This window comes from Physeter macrocephalus, chromosome 17 (assembly GCF_002837175.3).
Source record: "Physeter macrocephalus isolate SW-GA chromosome 17, ASM283717v5, whole genome shotgun sequence".
Lineage (NCBI taxonomy): Eukaryota > Metazoa > Chordata > Mammalia > Artiodactyla > Physeteridae > Physeter > Physeter macrocephalus.
The window spans coordinates 37,508,129-37,526,455 of NC_041230.1; the positions used below are offsets into that span (position 1 = coordinate 37,508,129).

General features: G+C 58.4%; 1 protein-coding gene across 2 annotated transcripts in view; it reads right to left on the reverse strand.

Annotated features, from left to right (window-relative positions):
- Positions 1 to 18,327, reverse strand: part of ATP6V0D1 (ATPase H+ transporting V0 subunit d1) — a 38,592-nt gene that overhangs the window by 1,390 nt on the left and 18,875 nt on the right. For both annotated transcript variants that reach the window (XM_007125900.3, XM_028477483.2), the window contains exons 2-4: positions 13,142 to 13,313; positions 4,708 to 4,886; positions 3,232 to 3,311 (exon numbers count right to left, since the gene is read on the reverse strand). In XM_007125900.3, the coding sequence (XP_007125962.1) occupies positions 3,232 to 3,311; positions 4,708 to 4,886; positions 13,142 to 13,313 (431 nt within the window). The remainder of the gene's footprint in view (positions 1 to 3,231; positions 3,312 to 4,707; positions 4,887 to 13,141; positions 13,314 to 18,327) is intronic.

The following is an 18,327-nucleotide window of genomic DNA, read 5'->3' on the forward strand; positions in this document are numbered from 1 at the left end:
CCAAACATCATACCCGTGGCCAGGGCAGCCCCCGTGTCAGAGCCCCTGAAACATCCACAGATTTCTGACTGTTAGTCAGCCGAGTAGCAGTAGCCTGCTGCCTCTCCCCACCCAGTAGTGACAGAACAATTTCTGGCCCACTGTCTGCTTCATGGTGCGGTGCCCCTCACACCCTCATCCCATGGAGTGCCAGGCTCAGAGAAGGGCTCTGTCTTCCCCCTGCTGCTCTGCCTGCCCTTCCCCCAAATCTCCCCTCCTCCCCTCTCCTCAGAAAACCACGTGTCAATGGGCCAGTGAAGGATGGTGACCCCTGAGAGTTCATGCGGATGGCCTGGACTGGGTGCCTTGGCCCCTCTCAGCACCCCACCTTAAAGAGCACCTCCTCCTCTTCCCACCCCCTAGGTAGTTCCAGGCATCACGCAGCAGGAACCAAACTGTACTGTCAGCCCAGCTCCTCCTGAGGGATGGTTATTGCCGGCACAGATGTCAGCCCTGCAATGTGATGGCTGGACACACAGGCTGCCGGTGGGAACAAGCACTTCCTGCCCAGGCAAATTGGATCTGCTGGGCATGAGGAGAAGCCGGGTCAGCCCAGGCCTCGGGTCCCTCCCACGACTAACTCCTGAAGCTAGCTAGGCCCAGGCAGGCTTCCTTCCCTGAACCGCTCCATGGCAAGGAAAGGGGGACAGTCTCATGGCCCCCTGGGGAGCTCCCACTACTCAGGTGCTCCGGGGCCCCACTTGGGGGCATGGCCACAAGAACTCCAGCTCTACAGGCTAGAGACTATTCTTCTGTGCTGGGGGTGAGGGCTGGGAGGCAGGGAAAGTTTTCTGTGCCGAGGTCTGCCCTCTAAGGAGCAGAGAACATTCCACCCACCACCTGCTGATGTGGGCCACAGGTTCTACTGACCCAAGAGAGGAGGTGAGATGACACCCAGGAGTCCACGAGCCCAGGCTGAGCCTGGCCAGCAGCACTGGGCAAGCTGGGCTCAGGGGAAGGCCTGAGGTGACCACTGGGGTCACAGGAAACAAAAGCCTAGAACAGGTCAGGGGGAAAGAAGCCTGGAAAGAGAGAGTAGACCCCAGCATAGCAGAGGGCTCACACGGTAGCTGCCAATCCTACCACAGATTAGTGGCACTGTTTAGTCCCTCTGGGACTGTCCCCAGCCACCTCCTTCCCTGTGGCCAGCCAAGCTGGGTGTGTCCAAATCTGCAGGCCTGCCCCAGTGGGGCCTGCAGTTCCTATCTGTGGGGGAAGCCACCAGCCTTTGCCGAGCTGGACTGATCCTGGGGACGCTGACCCCAGGGTGGTGGAGACTGGTGGCATAAGCCCAGACTCTCTTCAGGAGGCTCAGGAGCTGAAGAAACTGGCAAGACCCCAGAGGCCCAGGTACCAAGGTCACCTTCCCACCCCCATCCTGTCCCCTGGAGTCTGCCAGCCCATGTCTGCTGCACCAGCTGCCTACAGTTCCCACCCGCTACTGGGGGTCCGCCTAATCTCCCATCTGTGGCCACTGGGCTGGGACATCGCCTGACAGGCAGTCTTGGCACGGCGCCTGTATCATTGGGTCGGTGTTTACAAGCTGGTGCCCGGGCAGCCCTCGCCAGTGACTCCAGCTAGAACCAGTCAGGCCCGGTGACGGTGTGGGTGAGGCTGGGGGGATAGCCGCACCCCTCACCCTGCCTCAGGGCAAGGAAGCCGGCAGCGGGCCAGCTGGGCAGGCAGCAGCCCCGAGGGGGCAGGCGGGGGCTGAGGGCAGCGTGAGCACTGGCACACCTGAGCCGGCTCTCACTGCCTGCCCGCCCCCCATGGCCCCCCTCACCCTGCCCTCCCCACCTCCCTCTTTCTCTCCCTACTGGCAGGCAAATGAGAGCGCTTGCTTTGCAGACAAGCTGAGCCGTGCTGCCAGTGTCTAGCAAGTGGCTTCAGGCAACCCACCCTCCTTCTCTAAGCCCTCAGTTTCCTCGTCTTACAAATGGGGATACTGATGCCTACCTAGCTCCTAGGGCAGTCCCGAGGAGTAAAGAAGCCAATAATCTTCCTACCTCTAGTCTTGTCCCCTCTAGTCTGTCCTCACATTCTGATGATACTCCGCCCTGTTGGAAACCTTCGTTGGCCGACCCTGCCCACAGGATAAAATTCAAACTTCTGGCCTGGCGTTCAAGACCCTGGGTGACTCGATCCTGTGCCTGCCTTTTTTGTCAGACCTGTCTCCCATTGTCCATCTGGAACCTGCACTTCCACGGCAAACTGCTTGCCGCTTGGCCCATGTTCCACACTTGCTTCTGCATGTGCTGTCCCTCTGCCTACTCGACTACAACCTCCAGGTAGGCTCTTCACCTACCTCCAGACCCTCCCTGCACCCTGGCCCAGACCCCCGCAGGGAGACTGGAGGGCCTGCGCTCAGGCTGCCACTGTGTTGGCCACCTAGCTCCAACTTGGACAGGAGAAGAGCCTCACCATGAAGATCTAAGAGACAGATGTTCTCAGGGTTAGGTCAGCAGGGCTGTTGGCCAGTGCTATCTTCAGGTCCCCTTCAGGGCCTGCCCACTACTGACCCATCAGAGGTCCTGGCTTCAGAGGTCCTCACCATAGCCAGGGTCCAGTCTGCCCCAAAAAGCCCTCACTGGTCCCTGGCCGGCCCCCTTCCTTGGCTCTTAGCCCTGCTCCTAACCTCTTTGGGCCAGGGCAGGGCTGACCCAGGAATCCCAAGCCCACTCTATTTCCAGGGGTCACCAGCTTGTCCCACAGCCTGGTGGGAAGCAGAAAGTGGGTGGGGTTGCAGATGATGGGCCGCGGCACTGGTTCTAGACCTGGGAACCTGGGGACACAGGGACCTGGCTATGCCTGGCTAGGTTCCTCCCCACACCGTGCTCAGGTGCCTGTCCTTGCTGGTGACAGTCCAGGTGGGGTGAGCCTGAGAGCTATGGCCTGGGTGGTGGCCAGTAACCCTCCTGGATGCAGGGGGAGTGGCCATTCAGGAGCCCGCTCTGACAGGCCAAGCTGCGGAGCACTAGCCACTCCTGCTGATTTGATCTGGGCCCAAGGGATGGAGAACCTGTTCCATAAAGTCTTGCACCAGTCACGGGAGCCAGAGAGTGAGGAGATAAGCCCCTGGGAGAGGAGCCTGGAGCAGCTGTGTCCTGTCCCAGCACCCCACATAAATCATCAGCTCACTGTGCCCACGGCCCCGCCCACCAACTTCACCACCACTGGGCCCAGGGGCACTACCTTGTAGAGCGTGTTTCGGATGATCTCGATGTTCATCTCATCAAGGTCCTGCTCTGAGATGCAGTCCTGGAAAAAAGCCGCTGGGGAGGAAAGACGTGGGTATGAGGGGCAGGCGAGTGCACTCGGCCTAAGCAAGAATCGTGCTGATGTTCAACTGCCCCTGCAGGGCACAGAGGACCCCTGCCACAAGGCCCATCTGGCTGGTAATTGGGGGACACTCAACCTGGTCTGGACTATTGCCTTAGAAGTGGCCGAAGCAATACTCCAGGCCATGTGTACTGACCTGAGCTTCTCCTGCCTTCTTGCTCCTAAAACTGATTTATAAAGGAGGCGGCCAGCCATAACATGATCTAATCGCCTCTGGGGCAGACCCAAGCTCAGATCATGCCAAAGAAAGGCTTGCATAAGAGGCTGTGACATCCTCCCTTCTCGAGGGGCAGCTGTGGATTCTGGGCCTGACGCCCACTTCTCTGCATCTCCCAGGAGAGCCTGGGGCCCACATTTGGAAAACCGTCCTTCTCCTTAGAACAGGGAATGAGCATGACAGCTGGGTGAGCATGGAGCAGTGACCCAGGGGGCCGCTGGAGGCCTGGGAATTAGAGGCCAAAGCAGGATAGAGCCCCTCGATCCCCAGGGACCCACGACTCACTGATCTGTTTCTTCTTTAAAGATGGAGAAACTGAAGAAGGCACCTACAGCCCAGAACTAGCTCAGAGTTATTGTGAGAGATGAGATCTTGTGCAGATAAGGCCAGCAAGTAGGGCTTAGGCCTCTTAGTGCAGGACCAAGTGCAGCTTAGGGCCCAGTTGTTCAACCCTGGCGGCTTCCTGGAGGTGGTGCCCTGGGGACTAGGACTCTGGCTGTGAGGGCACTAGTTGGTGACAGCCTTAGTGCCTTCTCCCCAGCCTCCCTCCAAGGCAGGCAGGAGCCAGTGCTGCCTAGGCGGGGCCCTGCAGGAAGCTCCCAGTTCCCCTTCCTTCCTTGGCCTCTGACATGAACTCTGCATCCTGCAGGACACTGCCTGACTTGGCCCCTGGGACCTGCTTTGTGGAGGTAAGTGAAGCTCTTTGCTCGCCTCCTCTGCCTCACAGGCAGCAAGCCACTCCAGCCCAGCTTAGGGCCACGGTCTGTCAGAGCTCCCAAGACTCCAAGGGACCCGAAACCCGCTCTCCACTCTCTGTGAGCTCAGCCCTCCTCTGCATTTGGAGAAATCAGACAGATTCACAAAGTGAGGTGGTCTGAGTCAGGCCCTGGGGCTAGTCAGCCTGGCCCAGCAAAATCAACAGGAAGGGAGCAAAAGGCAGGGTGAGGAGGAGAGAATGGGAGGCGAAGTGGAAGGGAAGAGAAAGGTAAGCAGCAGTGGGCAGACCTCGCTTTCTGGCTCAGGGCCGCCCCCGGGGGTCCGAAAACTCCACACGGAGGCACTGACACTGATGCCGCTGCCCGCCACCTCCCTCCTCCGCCAGGGTAGCTCACCCAGGGGCGTGTCCACCAGAATGGCATTGTAGAGCTCGGCGGGCGTCTGCGCGATGTTCACGGCCTCCATCTGCTCAAAGCTGCCTAGTGGGTGGCACTTGGGCACGAGCTCGGCGATAGAGCGCTGGTGCAGTGTGCCCGTGATGAGCAGGATTACGTTGTCAATCATGTAGCTGTAACTGCAGGAGGCACACAGCAGCGCGGCAGCCCTTGAAGTCCTGGCACAGCACCAGGCCCCTGCCCCCACCCGGCGCAGGCCACCAGCCCCTCAACGGCGAGCACCACCTCCTCAACGGCGAGCACCACCTCAGGCTCCTCTCCCTGTCCAAGGGTGCCCCCTCCTCCGGCACCAGAAGCACAGGACAGACATGGCCCTTCCCGGGGGTGGGGGGGAGAACTCACACCCCACGAGTGATCAGGAAGCAGGTAGTAACTACCCCCCAGGTGTGAACAGTGTTCTGGCAGGACCCAGGAAGCACGAGCGCACGGAGGTGAGCCGCACGGGCCAGCCTGTGGGATGAAAGCACTGGGAGATGAAAGCGTGTTCTGGGAAGAGGGAACAGTGTGTGCAAAGGCCTGGAAGCAATCGCTGAGTGGCGGACGCCTCAAGGAACTGAGCGCGGTCAGGGTTGGCAGAAGGAAGGGAACCGGCACGGTGCTGCCAGCAGGCTGGAGCCTAGAGGCGGGTCCTGTGGGCCCGGCTGAGGGTCCTGACTTTGTTTTGAGCATGAGGGACCCATGAGCAGGATATAAGCAAGGAGTGCCACAAGCACTCTGGCTGCTGGTGGGGACAGAGGGGGAGATGGCAAGAGGAGGAGAGGCTGAGGAGTGGAGTGGGGAGAAGCTTCTCTAGGGAAAACCAGAGAAGACTCAGACGGAGGGTCCCTGGAGTAAGGTCCCTGGTCAGTCAGGCTGAGACAAGCTGGCAGACAGCTGCCCTGTGCAGCCCACTCCAAAGACAGGGTACTGCCTCCTCCTTTAGGGCCTGAGGATCCACCCAGGATGGCCTGGAGGAGACCCAGAGACCTGGAAGGAGCCTGGGCTCAGGTCAGTCCCCTCTGGCACAGAAGGCCCGCTCTGGACAGTGCACGGGCAGCAGAGGGGGCTGGAGAGCTGGGGAGGGGTGGGGCTACCCAGCTCAGACTTGGCAACGGGCAAGCTCTGCCTCCACCCATTGAGACAATGCCACAAAGAGGCTGTGCCCAAGAGTTCCGTGTAGTCACCTGTGTGAGGAATGGGGTGAAGAGGGCGAGAGGGCCCCAGTCAGGCTGCAGGAGCCGCAACATTCCTCCAGCTTGTCACCAGTGATGATCTCAGGGCATGAGGCAGCTGGATGAGGCATCGGGGTTCAGCTCCAAGGCCAGAGTGGGGCTCCCATGGAAGGGTGGGAGCTGGGCGGGAGGCTGCTGCCTTGAATTGGGCACTGAGCACACCCTGGCTGTTGGGTGGGCCAACAGCTGTCCTGTGACAGTACCTTGAGGCTGTCCAAGGTAGGAAGTGGCCCCCAATTCCAAGGGAAGAAAAGTAAGGAAGCGGTAGCCTAGGCCTCAGCTCAGAGGGCTGCCTACTGAGGGAACTCCCACAGGGCCTGCCAGGAAGGCGGCAGGAGGAAGAAACCACAGCTCCTGTCCCCACCTGACCCCCACCCCCCTGCTTGCTACACACTTCCCCAACTCCCACCCAGCCCAGTGCCCTGCTATGACCCCTGCTCTCCCGGGCTTGGGGCCAGGCAGCTGCCCTCTCTCCACCCCCAATCCGGCTGGGTCAGCCACAGGATGTGTGCTGAGAAGAGACAGGCCTGCCTTCTCAAACTGAGGGCTTCAGGCAGGGCCCATTCACAGCCGCGAGCCAAGGGGCCCAAACAGCCAGCCTTTTGCCCCCACCTGACAGAGCTGGCAGAGTCGACGGACCTCAGAGAGACCCCGCCAGAGCTTTGTGCCTTGGTCTCCAGCCCCAGCCTGCACTGTCCCTACCCAAGAGGGATGTACTCATCCCTCTTGCCCCTGATGCCTCCAGAATCTCACTCACCACAGGACCCAGTATACATCATCTCCTGCAACACTCCACCTGTGTCCCATCCAGCCCCACTCTAGCCATCGTGTTCCCTGAGACAGCCACAAAGTCCCCACCCCCGAACCCAAAGGCGCTCGTTCATGCTCTCACCAGACTTTGAGAGCATGGGACAGGGAGAACGCTGTATCTCTTCGAGCTGTTCTATCCAACTGATCCCACGACCACCAGCATCACCAGCCCCACTGTCAGAGGATATGAGACACAGAGGTTGCAGGCCCCAGCCCCTGTCACATCATAAAGCAGAGGAGCACTATGTCTCTTGGTCAGTGTCCGTGTACCTCCACCCATGTCCAGGTCCCCACGTCTTGACTCTACACTCCCTATCTAGCCTTGTCTTCTCAGAGGAATCTCCACAAGTCAGTTTCCTTTCTCTAAACCTCTCCGCTCCTTGCACCACAGAGTGTTCATTTATGTTGGGGACGGGGCTGGTGTCAGGGCCCAAGGAAGGTGCCTTGGCAATCGTTAGGGTCCTGACCCAGCTTGGAGGTGAGCCCTGTGGGAAGACTCCACTGTCTGGCTTTGCTGCTGTCCCTCCAGTGATGTGGAACAGGATGGCTATGATTCACTTTTCAGCCCTGACAGCAGATGTGAGGGCTGGTGATAGCACCCCCTCGCTGCCCCCAGACTCTCTTGCTAGAAGTCCTGGCTGGGCACCAAGGGAAATGCTAAGCCAAGTAAAGCTCTCCAGCCCCTTCCAAGGCCCCCTTCTAATCCAGACTAGGCCAGCTTTGGATGACCCTGTGCCAGGCCCAGCGGCTCCCTCCCCCGGGTCAACTGCAAGGTTACTATGGCAGTAGCCCCTGTTTCTCTCCCCTGCCCAATGAGAGCCAGAATCTCCTTTCCTGGGATGAAAGGAGGCAGGGCATGGCAGAGATGATGCCGGCCCAGCTGTCTGCTTTTCCCCCAAGGTGAAGGCCTTCAGCAGGCAGGGAAATCCTCCTCCTCGTCTGGCTTGAGCTGCTGCCTCCCTGCCCCCAGAAAGCTACTCCACCAGTCCTCCCTTCATTTGGCCTTAATAGGAGAGTGTGAGGTTCCAGCTGGTCAGCGTCTCCCTCCAGAGGAAGACAGCTGGGGAGTGGACAGGCGTCTGCCCGCCAGGCCAAAGAGGCCCTCTTGGGGTGGGAGTAGGGCAGTCTGTATTCCTCTTCCCTGAGGCCCTCCCTCACCCTGTGCCTTCAAGAGTCAGCTTGGGCCGAAAGAATCTTGGGATGGGGTTTGGAAAGCCACTTCCTCCAAGAAGTCTTCCCACCCCCTAGCCAAGCCCTGTCCCTCTGCTGTGCCCTTTGGCGCCACCTGCTGGAGCATGATGGCTTCCTCCCATGGTCTCATCATTTGACCCCGGGGGCCAGGCTTGGCGCTGGATGGGCCATGATGACTACCCAGCCAGTCGGCCCATCTACAGCTCCCAGCAGAAGCTGCTAGTAACCGTACCTGTGCTCAATCACATCTGGGTCCTACAGAGCACTGCCCAGGTGGAAAGTGAACAGAGATATCAAGCTGTGGCTTCAGCACATTACCTGTCAAGCCTCAGTTTCCCCTTTGCAATTAGGATGACTGAAGTACAGCCCCCAGCAGAGCCAGTGACGCCCTGACCTTCTCCTTATTAAAATCCTGCCCCTCTCCTGAGGTCCAGTTGGGTCCTCCCTGACCCAACCTGAGACTTCTGAGCATCAAAGGGCACCTGCATGCTCTCCCTCAGACTCAGGAGAACAGTGTCAGTGCTGGCTCTCCCTCAGGGCCGGAGCCGGGTCGAGCCCAGGACCCAGAAACCACAGCAGGCCTAGCGCCCCAGGCTACAGAGACCCTGCTATCAACTCAGAAACGGTGGTTGTGGACAGTGAAGGCTGGGGGGCCAGAATAGGGAGGCCTAAGGACACCTGATACCCGCTGTGACCCAGCAGAGCCCAAGGTTTGGAAAATGTGACCTGGGGAGAGTGGCAGGTGTGCTGACAGGCCCACTGGGCACTTGAGGCCATTGTCCCAGGACAAAGCTTCTTTCCAGCAGCCCACTCCAGGCTGGTGGCACTGAGGCCCCTGGCACAGTAGAATATGAGACCTCACCTCCCCCAGATGGTGCAGGTCACCATGCCCGGGCTCTGCCAATGGCTACCTGGGCTTCAGGCAGGTGCTACACACTGGAGACGGCCCCTCCAGGGAGGCTCACTCATCTAAGGACAAGGCCTTTGGGGCCCACCTGGGAATCCCCAGAGACCAAACTCACGTCTCCACAAGCCATTCTCTTCCAGCTTCCCTTCTGGGGCCTACTCTCTCATAGGACACCATATGGGATGGCCCAGATCAAAGTCTCCTCTGAAGCTCAGAAAACCCAACAGAGGCTCTACCCCATGTCAGACAGCAAGTGAAAGGCTGAGTCTGGAAGAAGCCCTTGGTACAGTGATGTATTACATGTTATCACCATGAAATTGAGCTGAATCATCTCAAAACCACATGACTGATGACAGTCTACTTCAGAGGGACCTCTCTCACTCAGGGCCTGTCTACCACACATGAGGCAGCTGCCTCCACTCTGGCCACCCACTCTGAGTGGCCTCTCGAACCCCATCTGACCCTCGAGTCCTCTCAATGCTGAAGCCCCTGGTTCCATTTATGGCAGCTGCTCACAGGCCTCCCCAGAAGCTATCTGCACCACCACTGGCACCCATCCTATTGCATCCATAAGCCTCCCTCCCTCCTGGCACTGCGCCTGGCCCAGAGCTGAATACTGGTCATGTGTGTTGGCTCAAGGCTGCCTGGGATCTACAAAAGCACTGGACACTGTCTCTCACACAGGAGGGCACAGGACACCTTGCCCAGCTTCTGCTTGCACACCTGCAATGACAAGGAACTCACTGCCTCCTGCAGAAACCAGTTCCAGCCATCTTGGGGCAGCTCCGAAGGTGACTAAGAGATTCTGAGTCTGGAGCTAAGATGACCTCTGTGGTGGTCCCAACCTCCGCCCCAGCTGGGCCAGCTCTGTCTGTGGGCAACACTGGCATTGTTCTCTCAAGCCCCCACACCCAGGATGGGGTATCTAGCTGACACGTCCATCACCTGGGGATGGCACTCTCATTTCCGGTAACATTCCTCTGGACATCCCTGGGGTATCTGCCTCCTTCCCAGAGGGTCACAGAGCCAGGGGCTCCGTGCTCCACCTGCTCGGGACATGTATGGTTCCCCCTGCCTTCCCCCAATTCTTCTTTCCAATGCCCTTGCCCTCAGCCAAACAGCCACCTCCTCAGGGAAGCCAGTGGTGAGTCCCTGGCCTGGGGAGGTCCCCTGGACAGACCCCTGTGGAAGCCTTCACCCTCTTCTGCAACACTCCTTACTCCTGGGATGAGCCAGGGTGGAGGAGATTACGGAGGTGGAGTGGAGGAGGAAGAGAAGGAGCAGCCAGGGAGGTAGGAGTTAAACCGAAGAGACACCATGAGAGGAAGGAGACTGCTGGAAGGAGGTAAGAGGGTGTGGCTCCTATTAGGTCTGGAGATCCTGGCCACATGAAGGTCAGCGGTGACCTTAGCCGGGGCCTTTGGTGGAGTGATGGGATGGCTGGAAGCGGACTGGAGGCTCAGGATGCAGGAGGTGAGAGAACACAGAGTGAATGTAAACATTCAGGCTGCACAAGATGGGTTTTTAATGGTGTGAGAGATTTGAACTTGTTTAGATGCTGTTGGGAAGAATCTGGAAGGGAAGGGGCTGCACAGACAGGAGTGCAGATGAGTGGCCCTCAGCGTTCAGGGAGTGGGGTGAGGGGACTCAGGACATCGGCAGAAGGACCCAAGAGAAGAGGAGGGTACCTCTGCCATTGGAACGGGGTTCAGGGGCACAGACACAGTGCTGGGAGGTGGACTGGCTTCTACTGTCTCTGTGGAGGAAGAGGTGGGCCATCTACCCAGAGAGAAGGCTGGGGGCAGGAGATGAATGGTGTTTAAGATGGGGAGGTGGTCTTCCCACCCTCGGTGGGGAGCTGCAGGGTGCTGAGTAGGGAGAGCGAGTGGCCAGCTGGGCAGGGACAGGCCAGGCCAGCTGAACTGGTAAGTGTGCATGTCTGGCAGCAGGGAAAATCCACTCAACACTGGCTTCCCCAGCTCTGCTCCAGGCAGCAGAGGTGGGGGAGGGCGCCTTGAGGCTGGAGGCTGCTGGGCTTCCTCCAGGGCTGGGGAGCTGCCAGCCGGGTGGGACCATGAGATGGGCGGCCAAGAGTGCTGCGGATGTTGGCAGAAAAGTGCTTGAATGATGGACCAGGGAACCTCAGCTGGGGAGGAAGAAAAATGAAGACAGAAGGGGTGGTGGGGGAGGAAGCAAGGTCCAGAGCCCTGCTGAGGCCGGAACCCATGTCCCACAAGGGGCTGAGAGTGGGCTGGAAGGCCTGAAGGCTGTGGGTAGATACGGGGTGCCTGACTCAGCGATTTCAGGGCCGGAGCAGTTCCAGGTGGTGACATGTTCTTGGGCAGCCATCGTGGGGGTGGCTGAAGTGGAGAGCAGAGGAGCAGGTCACTGGAGATGACGAGGTCATGAACAAGCAGCCACAGGCTCAGACAGGCTGACACGTGGCTGCCGAGCTCTTCCTGAGACAGAGCAGGACTGAGGGGATGGGAAGACTGTGAGATCACCCATGAATGGAAGGGGCGGGGAAGTGACAGCCTGCCACAGGATAGTGCTTGGCTGCTTTAAGCATGCTTGGTGCTTGCAGCCAACCTCCAGCAAACAGCTGGCGGCCATGCAGCCTCAGTCACGCTCAGAGCCCTCTCCAGTTTCATGGCCTGGCAGGCTAAGACCAAGCCTCTGAGGGCACCAAGACAGGCCAGGGGCTGGCAGCACAGGCAGGTGGCCAAGCAGGCAGCAGGATGGATGACATCTGCCCTCTTACCACTGGCATGGGATCAGCCTCCTCTGGCCAGCCTAGCTAGCAAGGCCAGAACATTCACCAGGAAGCTGAAGGAGCCCTGTGCAAACAAGGTGAAGGCTGGGCTCTGGCAATAAACGCACTGCTTCCTGGTATGTCCTTCAGCTCTGGCCTTCAGGTAAAAGACACCCAGGCCCAGGCTAGGGGTTGAATGACAGATGGGCACTGCAGTATGACCCCCAATGTGGCAGCACGAGACACATGCCATCTCTGGCCTCCTGCCCAGAAGGACCATGTCGGCTGTACCCTGATGGGGGCCAAGGCAGTGTGATATGGATCCAGCCAGGACAGCAGGGAGGTCCCCCGGAAGGAGGCCTGTGGCCAGGAGACAGCCTGCTTCCCAGCCTGAGTCCTTCAAGTGTCCCAGCCTGCGGCCTCAACCCAAGGATAGAGCCCTTTTGGTTGCAGCCTCTACTTGAGCAAGTGGATCTCGAGTAAATGGCTCCTCCTGGCTGGGGGTGGGAAGCAGGCCAAGCAGCAGGCATCCAGCTCTGTCCCTGCAAGTGTAAGCGTAGGAGGTATGCCAGGTCCCCCGGATCTGGGGGTCCCACCAGCAGGGAAGGGTTAAACCTAGACAGTACCCAGAAGAGCGCCTGGAAAGGCTTCCCCACAACACACACTCACACTCCAGCAGTGCAGAGCACACTCATGTAAGACAGCCACCAATGTCTCTGTCTACCACCTGCACTGGGCAGCCACCTGGGCCAGGGCCAACTCTTTGTCCACCAGGCCCTGGCTCATGGCTCCTGGGCCATCCTGGCAGAAGGGGCCTCTCTACCTCCCTGTTTCCACAGGCACACCTGGTGAGCAGAGGCTGTCTCGTCCAAGTGCCCTCCCCGGCCTGTAGGTCTCAGGGTCCTTTCCTCTTCTCCAGGAGCTTAGTGGAGGCAGGGTTGCACCCAAGGGTTAGACAGTAAGAATGCTGAGCAGCCAAGGGTTGTTAGCATGGGGGCCTGGGCCAGAACTGGGAAAGGCGGCCAGGTGTTCAGCACCCTCTCCGCCTTGCCCCACTTCTCCCTGAGACCCAGGGCCATGGTCAGAGACGACAGAGGAGCCTCAGCCCACACAGGGTCATAGGGCCTGAATGGTCCATCCCAAAACCTGACTCTTCAAAGCTCTACCCATCCCCCGACCCCAAGATGGGCAGTGGGGGCCTGGTGAGTGTTCAGGGTGAGTGTTATAGGGTAAACGAGGGAAAGGGCTCCTGTCATCCCTGATCCCTGTTGACACCAGGGACGCAGGGAAAGCAGCTTCATCTAGCACTACAGCGTGGGACACTCAGGCCTGCCCACCAGATTCCCAGACAGCAGTGAAGTGGCTGGTGACCCCATTTTATAGGTGGTGGCCTGGGCCCAGCATTGCTGAATGAGCAGCCCAGCCACCCAACCCGGGAGGACCCTGCTGACAGAGGAGCTGTCCCATCCAGTGGGGGGAAAAGGCACTATAGAGAACACTCACGTAATGAAGTCCAGGAAGCTGGCGAGCGGCTCATAGGCATGGTTCCTCATGTGGCGGAACTCCACCACCATCTTCTCCTTGAGCCGGTCATCGATGACGGACACTGTCAGCGGTGATGCCTCATTGGCCAGGAAGTTGCCGTAGTCAGTGCTCTGCAGGTGCAGCTTCAGGTCTGAAACCCAAGGGTGGGGGGTGAGAGCCTGCCGTGCCAAACCTCCCCAGGACCCCAAGTCCCTGTCCCCACCCCGACTCTGGGTCCCAGACCCTCTCCTGCAGTTGTGCCCTGCTGCTACCCTGACCTCCTGTCCCTGCCTCCACCTCCCTGTTGGCTCACAGCCTACTCCAGGGCAGTCAGGCCAAAGCCAGGACACTGGGCCCCAGAGTCCAAGTACAAGTAGAACCATTGTTCCCCCAAACGACAAGAAAACCTGGGAAACCCCAACCCAAGGTGCCATTCACAACCCACAGCCTTTGAGGCTCTCCTGCATGGTGGGCTCCAGGATGGCCCTAACTTAAAGCAGAATAAGACATGCGCCCTACCCTCCAGAGCCTCAGGGTTAAAGGAGCAAGCCAACATACCCCCAGCCAGAAACAATGCATATGAAATGAAGGACATGCCCCAGGCCAAGGGTAAAGTGGAGAGGGCACCAAGATAGGACTGAGAGGACACTCCAGGCTGGGCCAGGCAAAACGCAGGGACAGGAAAATGCAAAGGAAGCAGCTAGCAGGATGGCATGAGTGAGGAGTGGCCTAAAGGACAAATGAGCTGTGTGAGGGGGAGATAAGGCTGGGGAGAAAGACTGGCCTTGCCCGAGGAGTGGCTGGAGGCAGGCAAGCCAAGCCCACGGGCTCTCCTGAGCTCTTCAGAGCAAGGGTGAGAGAAAAGGGAGAAGAGGACAGAGCAGAAGGGCCCTGGGGAGGCAGGACAGGTGAGTCCCTGGGGAATCGTGGCAACAACCTGTCTCATAACTGTTGCCCATGCGTCCCATCCCCCAGTCTCTTCTCCACCCAGCAGCCATCTTTTTTTTTTTTTTTTTTTTTTTTTGCGGTACGCGGGCCTCTCACCGCTGTGGCCTCTCCCGTTGCGGAGCACAGGCTCCGGACGCGCAGGCTCAGCGGCCATGGCTCGCAGGCCCAGCCGCTCCGCGGCATGTGGGATCTTCCCGGACCGGGGCACAAACCCGTATCCCCTGCATCGGCAGGCGGACTCTCAACCGCTGCGACACCAGGGAAGCCCCAGAGTGATCTTAAAACACCAGGCAGACCCCATCACTCATCTGTACATCCTCACCTCAGGGCCTTTCCCTGTCCCCTTGCTTGGAAAGTGATGAGCTCTCCTCAAATGCCCATCTTCAGAGGCTTCTCCTATAGCCCCACCACTCTGTCCCTTCATTTGTGCCATTTTTCTTTGTAACACATCACATCCCATCTGGCACGGGGCACATAAACCACGATAGCAGGGACTCTGGGTCACTGCAGTATGCTAGAGCCTAGAACACAGTATGTTCTGGTGCATTTTCACGTTCAGTAAGTAACCGTGGAATAAATGGAAGACTGGGAAGAGGGATGGTGAAGACAGCAAGAGGGTTTGCTCCTGGGCTTTGAAATGGGGGACACTGCGGTAGTGATGGCAGTACCAAGGAGGGACCCATGTGTGCATGTGCATGCGAGTGTGGATTAAGGCCGAACAGCGGAGGCTGGCTTCTGCTGACTGAGGAATGCATGCTTTCTGTGCCCTGGAAGGTTGCCCAGAGGATGACAGGAAGGGTGACACCTGTGAACATTTCCACAAGCGCCGCCCCCCTTGCCCCGGCTTAAGGCCTCCCCGTGTGTCTGTGGACCTGGAGGGCCATGCTATACCCGGCTGCTTAGAGAGGAAGGGCGAGTGGGGCACAGCATCGCTCTACAGACTTCAGGGACCCCTGTGGTGCCCCTCCTCCTGTACCCCATCAGGAGGAGAATGCTCCCAGCCCAGAGTCAGGTGTGCCAAAGAATAGATGGAAGAGTATATGGGAGGGAGGCGTGGAGGGAGGGAGGGAGGCAGGGAGGGAGGGGTGCGTGCCATTCGAGTGGCCACTTTCTACCTGCACCCGGGTGGCAGTCAGCACTCCTGTCCTCTGTGGCTCCTGGGCACTCAGAGTGGACTTGAACCTCGTGAGGCCTGCAGGAGGCCTTCATCATCCACTTCCTTTGCCATCTCTCTACCATTCACACCTTTTTTCCGGTGGCCACCCAAAAGGGGGACAGAACTGAGGGCAAAGTGGGGAGGGAGAAGCCACCAGCTCCCTGCTCTGCCCCGTGGACCCCGCTGCCATTTTGCCCAGGAGGTGTGCACACTCCTCCATCCTCACCCCCGGCCGTCTGCTGTGAGCCCTGCCCTGGGTCCATTCTTCCCCCTCCTCACCAGTGTGGCCAAGGCCCACCTACACCTGGAATAAGGCATGGGGTAAGAAGGTGCTTTGCTCAGTAAGGCTCGAGTTGTTGCAGTATTTGATTAACCATTTGGTTGTTACAGAAAAATTCTTAACTCTAATTGAGGGATTTCGCCGTATTAGCATAAGCCTGTATTTCCACCTCTAGTGATGGGTTTTACAAGCTAGCTTTTAATATCCCTGACTCTGGATAAGTGCACTTTTTTTTTTTTTTAAGAAACATGGGGGGCTTCCCTGGTGGCACAGTGGTTAAGAATCTGCCTGCCAATGCAGGGGACATGGGTTCGAGCCCTGGTCCGGGAAGATCCCACATGCTGGGGAGCAACTAAGCCCTCGAGCCACAACTACTGAAGCCCACGCGCCTAGAGCCCATGCTCCACAACAAGAGAAGCCGCCGCAACGAGAAGCCCGTGCACTGCAACAAACTGTAGCTCCTGCTCGCCACAACTAGAGAAAGCCTGCATGCAGCAACAAAGACCCAATGCAGCCAAAAATAAATAAATAAATAAATAAATAAATAAATTTTTTTTTTTTAAAAAAAAACATGCTTTACTTGCACAAAACTGATAAGTTTTGAGAGATTGTTAATGCCCTCGAAGTGGTTTTTGTGGGCATGAAACAAATGATGAGAATATGAATTGGTCCCTCTTATTTTCATACTGAAATTAACTCTACTTAATTTATCAAGTCATATGTCATATGCCCTGCTTTTACATCTTTTATCTATCAGTAAACATTGTGATACTTGAAAAAACTAGTGGGCAGGGAGTTCTGGCCCAGGCAAGGTAGGTGCTCCAATCCCCACTAGGGGAAGCCACAGCGCGGACAGCAGCTGGAAGCCCAGGCCGGGATGTGGTGTTCTGGGTCAGACGGTCTGGCGCAGCAGCTGCCAGCTCAAACCTGTCCATTTATCCACCCAGCCACTGCAACCAGCAAAGAGCCCTTCTCAGGCGGTGACAGGCCACAGCCAGGGCTTGGAAGCCAGACCAGATGCAAAGGGCAAAAAGCAGGGCAAAACCCAGTCCTCTTGGCAGGGCCCCTCATGCCAGCAGTCCCACTATTCTCTGGGACAGTGAGTTTGGGCCCTGGACCCCAGCCCGGCTTCCTGATTCCTATCCTCCAAAGCATCCAGGAGCCAGGCATCCCGACACCCCCTCGCCTGGCATCCCTGCACCTGCTGCCAGAAGGCTTCCCCAAGCGCCGTGCCACACCTCCACTACAGCCGTCCGAGCTCTCCAGCCGCGTGAAACCTCTGTGCCCCAGCCTCACCTGCTCCACGGGGCTGCCCTCCCTGGGCAGGCTCGCTCCCCAAGTCCCCCACCGCCAAGCACCCTCTCTCCTCTCCAGCCCCCACCAACTCCATTCAACACCTGGCACTGATGAGGTGGGAGGCAGCACCCCAACACAAGGCGAGAACCAAGACCAACCCTACCTGGAAACAGATGGGCCCTGCTGAATACTTAACGCCATGCCAGAAGCAACCTATGTGTTGGACCCGCCAGCCATGCCCATTTCACAGACTCAAAAAAGGGAAATCAGAGGAAACACGAAACATGTCCAGAGTCCCACAGTCAAGCATAGAGAGGCTGGGGATATAGATCAGACCTGGTGGATTCTCTCCATCCCCAACTCTGGTCTCCTCTCCTCCCCCACCCCTTACATTTTTGACCATTCTCCCATGGCCTTTGGCCCAGGATGGGCCTTTCAGATATGGACCCAGCTGCCCAGGCATACTTTAGTTCCAGAAGAGCTGGCAGGTGGCAGAGAGGGGCCACAGCAGGCCCCTCCACAGCCTCGGAGGCAACCTGGACACTCACTGCCCACCTGACAGGGGCCCTAGACTGTCATGGTTCACGGATAAACCCTCTGGCATCACTTGTGGTGCCAGCCATTCCTTCAGAAGCTAGTACGTGTGAATAAGAGGGGCAAAGCTGATGGGTGGACTCTCCTTTGCATGCGCCCCACCCCTGGGGCTTAGCATGGGCCTTAAAGCAAACATCCCTATGTCTTGGCTACTGCGTTCTGCTGACACTGCATCTGGGGACTTGGCTGTTGGAACACAGACGACCGGGTGGTTTCTGCTAGTGTTTGTCGAATCAGAGCAAACCCGGGAGATTCTACTGAGAATCCTGCCCAAGGCCTGAGTTTTCCTAACCAGGAAACTCATTTTTAAAAGCCCCCAGTGATGACATCAGAGGGCCATTCCAGACCACTTCCCCTGGCCAAGACCCACTTCTCCCAGTGACCCAGGGTGAGGGGACAGCCCACCAGCCAAGAAGGCAACTTGGAGGCAGGCAGGCTAGCCAATCCTTTGGCTCAGACCACACAGGGCTTCTGAACCAGCTCTGACTCTGTTCAAGAAACCTGGCGGCCAGACCCAGTGGCTGGCAGCCCCAAGCCCTTTACACAGTCCTCAGGGCTGGGACAGGCCCATTAGAAACCAGCCCCCTCCCCTCCAGCTTCCTGCTCTCTCCGAGGGATGTGGAGGAGGTGTGACTGGGGGTGGGATCAGAGCACAGGAGAAGAGGCCTGGAACTTGTTGAGAACTTTGTGGGAGACTCGGCCACCCAGCCCTGGCCCAGCCTCCGAGGGCAGACGAGGACGCCAGGGGCTCTGGGAAGGCAGGGGCTAATTCTGCTCTGTGCCCTGAGCTGGGAAGCCTGAAAGCCTCGGTGACAGCCCCTGAGAGCCCCAGACGTGCCTGGGCTGAGGTGTGAGCAGTGTTCTGGTTAGCACAGACGTGGGGGACTGCTC